Raw genomic sequence first — 12,103 nt, 5'->3', positions numbered from 1 at the left:
ACTCTATTTTAAGTTTCCCGTTAAGGCTGGGCCTTACCTAACGAAATCTCGAATTTAAGATTTCTAATTACGTTTTGAATATTCATGGGACTTGAATGACGAAAACTTTCTGAGGAAGTTCGTCTTCTGCTTTCTTTCGGAAGCTAAAAAAATCGCTATAATAATTATTTAATCAAAAATTAGAAATCTTAAATTCGAGATTTTGTTAGGTGCAGCCCAGATTGAAAATGTATACGTACATACACAGATACATACATTCGAGCAACATCTTGAAAATAGTCAGGATAGCTTCCTATGGCCCTGCCGATTTGAACCCATTGCCAAAATTTCTATTTATTGTTTTAGCATAGCGATGGAATAGATGTCAAATATGGAATTACGGATGATTTAATTGATGGAAATTTAAACATTGCCGGGCGAATCTACTAGCGGTTGGTAAGTTCGCTTGGTAACATTCTGCAATCGTCCTCACAGGCGGAGCCATAACAACTAAATCTGCCTATTACAGTAACTTTGTTCTATTACTGGCCTGCTTATTTTTCCGCAATCTATAAAAACATAGTCTATGGTTTTATATATTCAATGTTATAAGTTGCCGTCAGTCTTAACCTTTTTGAATAGCTCTTAATACTCAGGTTATATTCTATTATTAATTGTTAGATTTATAATTTAACTTCTTACATTATCGAATTAATCGGAGAAAAATGCATTTTTACGGTTTATAAAATTTAATGTCGAACAAACATATTTTTTGTTGTTCAATGGAGTGTTTGTATATCATTACTGTGTTCACTATCATTACTATAGCCGATCTCGTTACCTTTGGATAATCATATAAACTTATCATTTATCGTAAATTTACGTCAATCGGTTTGTTTTTTCTTGATTCAATTAAACACAGTCGATATACTTAAACAAATTTTAGTGAGTTTGTATTATCAGGATAATTGACTTAACAAAGTTTGAGCCATTTGTTTATAATGGCCTCATCAAATATAGGTATACAAACAGGCTCTGCTTGGTTTCAAAGAAAAATAAATCTCCGGCCTCAACATCGAGGTGTTCACCTTGTTACAGAGGAAATACTGAGACAAATTCCGGAGCTTAGTCAATTTTCAGTTGGTCTATGTCATATCCAAAGTAAGTACTGATTCAAGATTTCGAATACATTATTTAATACCTTTTATAAACAATTTAACATAGATAAGTTTCTTGTTCATGTTGTAGTTCTTCATACTTCGGCAAGCCTAGCACTTAATGAAAGTTGGGATCCCGACGTAAGAGATGATATGGAAATGATGTTGAATAAAATCATTCCTGAGGAAATGCCGTATAGACATAGTTGTGAAGGACCTGACGATATGGTAAGTTCTAAGAACAAAACTCACTTAAATTTTTTAACGAATCTCGGTAAATTCCCATTGTTCGATTATGGAATATCACCGTGATTCACCGTCGATTGACGTGGATTACCGTGATTCTACCTTGATTTTACGCTGAAACACCGTAAGAGATCACCGAAACTCATCGTGACCCACCGCGAATCACCATGGAAGCTCACCGTGATTTTACCCTAAAATTATCGGGAATGACAGTGATTCACGGCGAATCATTGCGATTCATAGTGAATCATCGTAATTTCATCCTATTAGCTTGATTTACCGTGATTCACCTTAAATCACGGTGAATCAGGACCGCCAGGGTGCTAAAAATCATATTCTCGAAGTTATATTATGAATAATAACTATGAGAGTAGAAGAGATCAAAATCTACTATCACACTAGTATCATTCTTAAGAAAGTCTTACGTAAATTTATATCTTCAATTCTTCAGTCTTCAGCAGGTCTGCATCATTAGTCTTGGACAAGTCCGAGATAAGATACTTCCGTAAAATACGTTAAGTAAGGCTGTAGTAATACTTACTTAAAATGAATTAGCTCAGACTTGCTGCAGAATTGTGTGATATCTGGACATAGCTACCCCTTCGTTACTTCGTGGGTTGTCTATCCAGCAGTAGTATACACTGATAGAAAAAAATGTATATTTCCAAGAAAATATTCTTGGTTCAAGTATTTTATTTACTTGTTGGATACTGAGAAATAAAGTTAATTTTGTTACAAAAATATTATGAGAAACGACTTTTTCAACTCCCTGTTAAGAAAATTGTAAATTTTCAAAAATTCGCATATTGTTTTCACGCCGATTTTCGAAAATCGAATTTTCTTCAGATGTCGACTTTTTGAGGTCCTTGAAAATTATTCTGATCATTTTCAGAATAATGTCCGATTGTGTGTGCGTGTGCGTGTGTGCGTGTGTGTGTGTGTGTGTGTGTGGATGCAAACTCTCCATATCTATTTAATGAATTGACCGATTGAAATGGTTCTTGCGGCAATCGGAAGAGTTTGTTGTCCCCTCAATTTTCCTGGAAATTTCAGATTTATCGATAAAATAGACTCTAAGATATAGAAGAATTACAAAAAAAAAATTTGTTCTTCTTATTTTGTCGAAATTTTTCAGAAACTGCACAATCGGTCGATTTCAAAATCTAAAAAGCGCTGAAACTTAATAAAACGCGTCGATTTTCGCCTCAACCATCTCAATCGGTTAGTTTGTTCAAGAGATATTTGTTCATATCGCTGGCGAAAGAAATGGTGAAAAACGGTTTTTTACATTATCATTGAATTGACTTATCTGATCAATTCCTAAATCTAGTTAGCTCTAGAATTCAATAAAGCGCGTCGATTGCTATATTGAACGTTATAATCAGTTGATTAGTTCAAAAGATATCGGCGTCGAAAAATTAAAGAAAATAACAATTTACCTCGTTTTTCTTCGGATAACTCAGAATATACAATTTACCAGTTGGTCCAAAAATCATACCAGCTTTCCCCCTTTGTTGTCTCTTTTGATCACCACGTAATATAATGCAATTTTTTTGATAGTTTGAATAATATTATCATTCACAAATATTATCAACTCAACAATAAAAAATTACTTTTATTACATTTTTTTCGGTTATTTCATAATTCGGAGTTATGATCTGATTCCGCTTAAGAGCTTGAAAATAAATTCACAATATTGTTTTCAAGCTCAAAAGTAGCTGGATGGAAACAAAAAAATAATTACTTAAATAATTTTTTTTTTCTCCGTGTAGTAAATTCAGTGGTGCCAACTTAATTTTTGATATAATTTTATCGATTCATCATATTATTAATTTGCAGCACTTAAAATTTAAATATGGACTATTGGATTTGCTACAGGTATTGCGTTTGTGATTGGAGTGACTCGGAGATAAAGAAAACCCGATATCTTAAGCAATGCTGTAGGAACCCTAACCGAATATTGGTACGTAGAACGTACACTGCTTGATAATTGCTGCAGACTGTTTCTACAGACTTCTGTAAGTCTTTAAGGAGAATCTTAAGCAAGGCTTGATGAAATATATATCTTCTCCAAGTCTTGTTTAAATCTTCTGTTAGAAATTTACTGAAGGGCATTCGTCAAGTAACTTGCTCAAGACAATGCTACTAGGGTAGTAACTGTTATATTCATAGTACTGATAATTAGTCACAATTTCAGATTTGGGTTAAAATATGTGTAACATATAATTATATTATTTACTAATGCTCGATACATTCAGGAACGAAAACATCTCTTAATCTGCGAACTAATTATACATTTAGGGTTCGCAACGCAGACGTCATAAAGCGCGCAAATCAGGCCTGCGTTGAATAAATACTTTTGTATGTCGTTGTTTTCGAAAAAAATGTTTTTATCATTTTTTTTCTCCAACGATATATCTCGAACGAATTAACCAATTGAGACATTTAAGGTGGCAATCGACGTGTTTTATTGAGTTCTAAAGGTGATCAGATTTTAGAATTAATGTATGTAGTCGTTTTGGAAATATTTCAAGAAAACCAAAAAAAAAAAAAGTTTTTTTTTAAGTCTTTCGTTTTCGGGTTCTCTTGAACGAATGAACCGATTTTGATGGTTGAGGTAGCAATCGACGCACTTTAATAAATTCTGAAGCTGATCTGATTTTGGAATTGCTTACTTCAGGTGTTCCAAAAATATTCGAAAAATAACGTTTTTTACCATTTCTTTCTACAACGATATCTCTTGAACGAATTAACCGATTGAGATGGTTGAGGTCGCATTCGACGCGGCTTATTGAGTTCTAGAGCTAATTAAATTTTGAATTCGATCGTATAAGTCATTTCTGAGAAATCAATAAAAAATTGAGAAAAAAAAATTTTTTTTTTTCGTAATTCCCAATATTTTCGAGTCTACTTGATCAAATGATCTGAAATTTTCAGAAAAGTTGATGCAAATACCGACATTCGGACATCATTCTAAAAATAGTCTGAATAGCTTCCTAGGACCTCAAAATGTCAATATCTGATGAAAACTGGATTTTTGAAAATTGGGGTGAAAACAATAACTTCCCGAAATTTTTGAAAATCATCGATTTTCTTCGTGGGAAGTTAAAAATTCTCACCAAAAATGAGCTCTTAATTTTAATTTTAAGTACTGGCTAAATGAATTTGGAATTTCTCCACTTAAATAACATGTAAATTAAAATTATTTTTTTTTTTCAATTATCTATAGCTTCGCGTCGTTTCATGGTATTTAATCGGCCATAGGTGGAAATTGCAGAGGAATCCTTCCTCTGTAAAAGTTATTGTAGCTTATTTATGTATTGTAACTGGCCTCACTGGTAAAAAATCTTAAAGCCAATTTTTTCTCGAATTTCATGATTTTTTTATTTTACTTGCAAACCACTAACTAAACAACAAAATTGTACAGGACTTTATTTATAGAAAGCTTGATTTCCTACAAAAAAAAGTCATTCGATCCATTACCATAGAGCTAGTAACTTTCGAGATAAATCCAATTAAATTTTATCCGAGATTTTAGTACTTTTTTATAAAACTATGGCCGAATAAATATATTATGCTTAAGAATAGAGTATAAAAATACAAATCACACATTCATATGTAATTAAAAAAGGTATAAAACATTTATCTTTGTACTGAGAGAGGTAGCAATTGAAAAAGCTTCCGATGGTCAAACAAATACATTTGGTTTAAGTTAAGAAAAGATAGAGGTAAGTGTAATAGCAGACAGTTTAGTATAACATGACATATTTTTAATAATATATTTACCAGTATATATTATACATTTCTTTGGCCATAATTCAAAGAAAAGACTATTCGGCAGCCGAAATGGAAGGTAGATTTCTTACTTAATCGATCGAATAAGTTAATTTCATACATGAATATCTTGTGATACATGTTAGTGTGTAGTCATGGTATGAAATTTTTCGGCGAATTTCAGATAATTAATTTGACAAAACATTGTATAGATAACATACCAATATAAACTTTTCGCAAATGAAGTATTGCTATATTCATAGTCTACAATGTTTATTTAATATTTAGATGGTTACTATCACCTAACGGTATTACTATTAACAAAATATTATCTTCCAGTGCAAACAAATCAAAAGATTATATTATTAATGACAAGAAAAATTTAATGGAAATAGATTTTAATGTGTAGTGCATAAGTTATTAAGACTTAAAATCATAAAAGATGCACGTTTCTATATTAAAAAAAAATTTTCAATGCTTTGAAAGTATCATAAAACAGTAAAAATGTCAATCATAGAGCATACAGGTACGTTTGAAACATCATTAGTGATAAAAGAGATACTTTTAAAATACAAAATAGCTGTAAAATTTAAAGGTTATTTCGTTCACAACAAAATACAACTGACGAAATTGGATTATAGTGGGAAATGCTTATGGTTATGTGGAATAAAAACCATATTTTCAGCATTTTTTTATTTATTTAACAATTTCAAGGTTATCAAATTATTGGAAGAAATGGGCAAAACATGGAGCTTAAGGTCATAAATTAAAGATTATTAGACAAGCTTTCAGATACTCTTTATGGAAATTGTATATGAATATTAGTTTTAAAGTTATACAAGCTTTAACAGTGATTAAAAACGGATTTTTACGAAAAATCATGAATATGTCAAACAGCCATAATTTCAAAACTATTACAACGATTCAGATCATTTTCGAACTTGATAAAGGTAATCGCCTATAGAATAAGGGTGAAAAATTTCATTAAAATCCGATAAGAACTCTGAGTGTTATGGTAATGACAAGACCAATAATAATAATAGGGGGTAGTGGTACATTTGATTATCATAAGTAATAAAAGAAATACGTTTAAAATACAAACTAGCTGTGAAATTTACAGATTATTTTATGCACAATAAAATACAACTGACGGAACTCGATTATAATGGGACATGCAAAAGTTATGTAGAAAGGAAACCATATTTTCATCATTTACTGATTCCATCAAAATTTTCAAGGCTATCAAATTATTGGAAAAAATGGTCAAAACATAAAGTTGAAAGTCATAAATCAAAGCTTATCAGACAAGCTTTCAGATACTTTTTACAGAAATTGTCTATGAGTATTAGTTTTAAAATTATATGAACATGAAAGTGTATAAAAACTAATTTTTTCGAAAAATCATGAAAATTTCAAACAGCCATAACTTCTAAACTAATTGACCGATTAAGCCCATCTTTGAACTTAACCGTGATAATCGCGCATAGAATAAGTATGAAAAATTGCATCAAGATCTGATAAGAATTGTAGCCGCAATCGTGTCCTCAAAACTTGGTTATATTACATATATATATATAATGTGGAGAGAAGCGATGGAAAAATGTATTTGTGGGGTGAGAGGCGTTTCGTCTAAGTATACGATAGCTGAGACTCCTCAGTTAGGTGTGTCTATCGTATACTCCACCTAAGACGCCGAGTTGGAAGTTACACGTTGGAAATGTTATATATTGAAATAAGTGTAGGGACGAGGTATTGCGAGAGGCAAGTTGTACAATGTTATCTCGCAGAGTGAAGCCGAACCACCACATATATACATATATACATTTTTTAACGAATGGTATTTTTGAACTCTACTCGACTAATTATGATAGTTTATGACAAAATTCCTTGAAAAATCGACCATGAGGTCAAATACAATACCTCGATTTTTGAAAAAATCTACCTAAAAAAAAGTACTAAAATCTTGGATAAAACAGCGATTTTTTTAATTTTGGGATGTTTAATTGGATTTATCTCGAAAACTACTAGTTTTACGGTAATAGCTTACATAACTTTTTTGCAGGGAATGAGATTTTCTATAAATAAATGTCTGTACAATTTTGTTGTTAAGTTAGTGGTTTGCGAATAAAATAAAAAAACCATGAAATTTGAGTAAAAATTGCACAGAAAAAAAGGTTGACTTGGCCCAAGATAATTCTCGCCTTCATTTTTTTATTCTTGGGCTGAGTAATTGGGTTTTTTTAATCCGAGAACATTTTCTTCGACTAATATTATAAAAATATTGTATCAAGAATAATTAAATTTTAATTTAAGTTAAATAATCTTGGTTTAAGAATATTTATTTCAAGTCAAATATATTTTGTTTCTAACCAAGTAAAAACAACTATCAAAACAAGATACTTTTCTCTCTTGGTTGGTGAGTATAGTAAATTGTCACAATATATATCAACATCTCAAACCAAGAACTTTTTTTGCGTGACAGAAGAACATTTACTCTCAGTTTGAGAAAACTACATTATCGACTCAAGACAACGGTCTATTGTAATGAGAAAATTTGAATTTTGATTTAAATAAATTATAATCTTAGCTTAATAAAATAACTTTTTTTGAATCATGCAAATATTTACTTAACGGAAGACATAAAATTCTCCCATTGATGATTTTTTTTCTTGACTTAAAAAAATTCTAGTCTCGATTCAAGAAAATAAATGACTCTACTTAAAAAAATATACCGACCTATATTTTTCAGTGAATCTAACCTAATAGAAATATTAAATATTGTCAAGCAGGAAAGTGTATGCGTATATTTAGAACACCGCAATACAGCAGTAGAGAGGATAAGGAATAAACTCTCTCGATTAAATGGCTTATGAACGAATTGAGAAAAATAAATTGTTTGTTCATGGTAGGAATCGAACCCAGACCGATTGGGCATCACGCGAGAGCTTTATCAGTTATGCTACCCGACCATTTCCTGAACATTCGTTCACTTTACCCATATCTAGTTAGCACACTGTACAGTGTAGAGTCTAAACAACCGCCACTTTAGTATAGTACAGTTAGCTTTCCCAAGAGAATTTTTGCGTTGAGCCGTGAGCGCAGTTGCTGTTGGTTCAAACGTCTACGCTTACTTGCCGCAACACAACAAATACTTAAGCCAAGATATTTCTTACCATTGAATCGAGTACTTTTAATTCTTGACTCGAGTCACAAATCATCTCGATTCAAAATAAATTATTCTTCAAGAAAGAATATTTTACTTTTCGGACAATTGATTATATATTGGGGCAAAATATTTATTTTTCTCACTTTAAGAAAATATTTTTTACTTCAAGAATCATATATTATATTGGTTGAATAAAAAAAAAATCTTATGCCAAGATGACTAAATTTAAGAAAATTTTGCTCTTGAACCAAGAAAATTTTCATTTTCATTCAAAATTGCAAAAAATATTCTTGCGGCAAGAAAAAATTTCTCACGCCAAGATATCCTTTTTTTCTGTGTGGCTTTAAGATTTTTTTACCGGTGAGGTTGGTTACAATACATAAATTAGCTACAATCACTTTCAAAGAGAAAGGATTCCTCTGTAATTTCCACCTATGGCTGATTAAATATCTGAAATCAATCAATCGAGTCATTTCTGAGAAATTTTAAACAAATTAAAATTTTTTTTTTTCGTATTTCTGTTATATCTTAGATTATAATTGATTGATCGATCTGAAATTTTCAGGAAAGTTGACGGCTAAGAAGCTTTTTCGATTGCCGCAAGAACTGTTCTAAGCGGTGAATTAGTTAAAAAAATGATAACAAGTTTACACACACACATACACACACGTGCACATACATACATACAGATACTCAGACATCATCCTAAAAATGGCCAGAATAGCTTCATAGGACCTTAAAACGTCGACATCTGATGAAAACTCGGTTTTTGGAAATCAGATTGAAACTAATAACTTCCCGAATTTTTGAAAGTTTTCAATTTTCTTTGCGGGAAGTTAAAAAAAAAAGAATGAATTAATTAATATTAAGAATATTTTAAGTAATAAAAATAATTTTCATAATTTTTTTTTTCTAGCCAGCACATGTGAAAGCCTGTTTTCTTGGTTCTTCTTTGAGTATTCCAATCACTGATGGAAAATTGGCCTTGGGTACCTGGCAAGGCATATGGTTTTGTGAACATAGGAATAACGCTGGCAGTAGAAAATTGATTGTAACTTTAACTGGTTGTCTCAGAGATTCAACACGAAGTCCTATGAGCCCTGTTAGTCCAATTGCTTCTACAAGTAGCTAGGACTATTCTCCCTCCCAACACTATGGAAAACATCGACGATGCATTACAACACCTAGCGAATCAAGCTAGCAGTTATTGAATTACAGTTTCATCGTAAGGTATATTTCTTGAAAGAGTAATTGGATACTTGAAAAAATTACAATAAAATCAATAGGAATTATATTTTTCGATTCTTTTTGAGTATCAAAGGGTTTATATTGTTTACTAAACAATGCGCTAAGTTAATTGTATAGTAGTAACACTGGCTTTGTGATACACATATCTGTCTTTGACTTTGTTTAATGACTTTTTATAAGATATTGTATCGAGTAAAAATATAATATCTTGTATTGAGATAGTTATATTGTAGACAGTACTTTCTTAGGATATTTTTCAAATTAGGAGGAATTATTAATTATTGTTTCCAGTATTCTCAAGATAACGGAAAAAATATAATTTTTTTTGACTCCTTAAAACCAGAGATAATCAACTTTAAATTACGGATTTCAGAGATTAATAGGATAGTGTGAACTCATATATTTGGTTATAAAAAAATGCTCTTTAAAAATTTATTAAAAAACGATTGAAACATGATACGATACCTCAACAAAACATTAGAATAGATTTTCACATCTGTCCACTATCCAGGTTTAAGAGTATTAATGAATAAATAAATAAAATATAGCTGTGTCAAATGTTGAAAAGAATGCATTTATAATAAGCCGATAACAGTGCATCGAGATAATGTGTTTTAAATGACGATAATGTGCAGGCGCAAAATTTTTAATACTGTTGAATGCATAGGATAAGGTGTGAATGTTAAGTTTTTAATTTTTGTCATTGATAATGAACTTTTTTTTTTTTTTTTTTTTTTTTGCATAACTGACTGCAGCGGAATAAATTTTACAATAGCAGAGCTGTAAAGATGATGATTTAAAAATAATTCATTGTTCAAATATTTTGTGATGAATTGAAATTTCAATTGTTAATATTTATTGTAAAAACAATTAAATTTTTTTTTCATAATCATGTAATTCAGTTGATAATTCCGTTTATTTTTAAATTTTCTATCAACTTTAATGCTAGATTAGTTACTTTTAGATTAGTAATTAAGCTCATTACTTAATTTAAATTAATTGATAAATTAATTAGGTCAATTATTCAAGTATAGAAAAATCTTAAATTGAAAAATTCCAATTATTAATTTAAAAATTTTTAAGTTAATGATTTAAATTATAAAGTCAGTAATATGCATAATTAATCGAGGATTTTTTTTATTTATTTAAATTATTCATTATTGTTTCTTTTTTAAAATTTTACTAATTATTTCTATACAGTGTTTATTAATTAACCGTAAGAATTTTTTTATCAAAGTTATTTAATTTATTGACAAATTCATGTAAACAATTATTTTCTAGAATAAATTGATAATTGATTTCTCTTTTTTATTATACAGTTCTCTAATTTTTATTTTATTATAATATTATTGCACGCTCAATTAATGACTAGTTCCTATATAAAAATTTTTTCAATTCTTGAGCAAGATTGCTCTCAAGATCGATAGGTGCTAGTGTCTTTCACTACGTATGTGTCTTGCTGCAGATACTTGTGACCAGATTTAAAGTGCAAGCCTAGTGTAAGCCTAAATTCTCAACTTTCTATTAAGAAAATAAAAATTTTAGAAAATTTAAGTTATTCATTGTCTTTCTCTGGTATTAAAATTCTCGTTTGCCTATGAAGAATATTATAAAGATATGAATACCATTTAGTCTACTATAAGAACGTCAGCACGATAGTTCGAAAAAACATTCCTTGGTAAAATGCGGAAGCAAAAAATGAACAAAAAAAGTTTTACCATGTTATTTAAACGAAAAAACTACAAGTTCGTTGAGAGACTTCTAAAAATTGACGTTAAGAGCTCAAATTTCGTGAGAATTTTTTATTTTATGCTACAAGATTTTCGAATAGGACTTGAAAAGAAAATGTTGGTCTAAAATGAATCACCCTATTATATGTATATATATATATATATATATATATATATATATATATATATATATATAAAATATATATATAAAAAGTTGTCTTAAGTATTTAAGAAATCCTCCCCAAAGAGTAACTCGAAAGTTCAATATTGTTAAGAGTTCAACGAATATTCATTTTCTCATTTGACTTAGATGTAAAAAAATTTTTTTTTGTTTTTTATGTATAAAAGTATTTAAAAAACTTTTTCTCAGAAATCAAAATACATGGTCTTGTAGAAACTTAAATTTTCTACAAAAAAGCCCCTGGGTGTTTTCTTCGTACAACTAACAGAAAAAAAGTTATGAAGCTTTAAACAATATAGTCCGAGAGCTGATGAGCAATTTTGGGCAGGTTCTTGAGGGACTTAGCGAAATCTTGTGAGTGCCCCTGAAAGACCCCTAAAAGAGATAGTCCAGATCTGGCTAGAAAGTAGCGGCCCCCTAGCAACCTTTGAATTTTTGAAAAAGGAAAATTTCCATATGCAAAAATATTTTTGAGGCTTGTTTATTTTTATAAATATTTAAGTTAGATATGGAAAGAATTGATATATGAAAAAGCCAGATCATTTAGTCGGCACTCAATGTTAGCTAGACTAGTGAAAAATGGTTTGTAAAACAAATTCAACAAATGTTCTTGTGGCACTTT

At 30.0% G+C, this 12,103-nt stretch overlaps 1 protein-coding gene across 1 annotated transcript; it reads left to right on the top strand.

Moving 5' to 3' along the window:
- The first annotated feature begins 527 nt into the window (after positions 1-527).
- Positions 528-10,806, top strand: LOC103572031 (UPF0047 protein YjbQ). Its single transcript, XM_014442946.2, has 3 exons — positions 528-1,140; positions 1,228-1,364; positions 9,239-10,806. Exons 1-3 carry the CDS (start codon positions 981-983, stop codon positions 9,452-9,454), a joined length of 513 nt encoding a protein of 170 aa, XP_014298432.1. The 5' UTR covers positions 528-980; the 3' UTR covers positions 9,455-10,806.
- Positions 10,807-12,103: the final 1,297 nt, after the last annotated feature.

This window comes from Microplitis demolitor, chromosome 1 (assembly GCF_026212275.2).
Source record: "Microplitis demolitor isolate Queensland-Clemson2020A chromosome 1, iyMicDemo2.1a, whole genome shotgun sequence".
Lineage (NCBI taxonomy): Eukaryota > Metazoa > Arthropoda > Insecta > Hymenoptera > Braconidae > Microplitis > Microplitis demolitor.
The sequence above is the reverse complement of the archived record's forward strand: the minus strand, read 5'-3'. Positions and strand labels throughout refer to the sequence as shown.

Coding starts and splice junctions, on each gene's coding strand:
- LOC103572031 (XM_014442946.2), top strand. CDS start 981: ATGGCCTCATCAAATATAGGTATACAAACAGGCTCTGCTTGGTTTCAA. Junction 1,141..1,227: donor TGGTCTATGTCATATCCAAA/GTAAGTACTGAT, acceptor TTCATGTTGTAG/TTCTTCATACTTCGGCAAGC. Junction 1,365..9,238: donor GTGAAGGACCTGACGATATG/GTAAGTTCTAAG, acceptor TTTTTTTTCTAG/CCAGCACATGTGAAAGCCTG.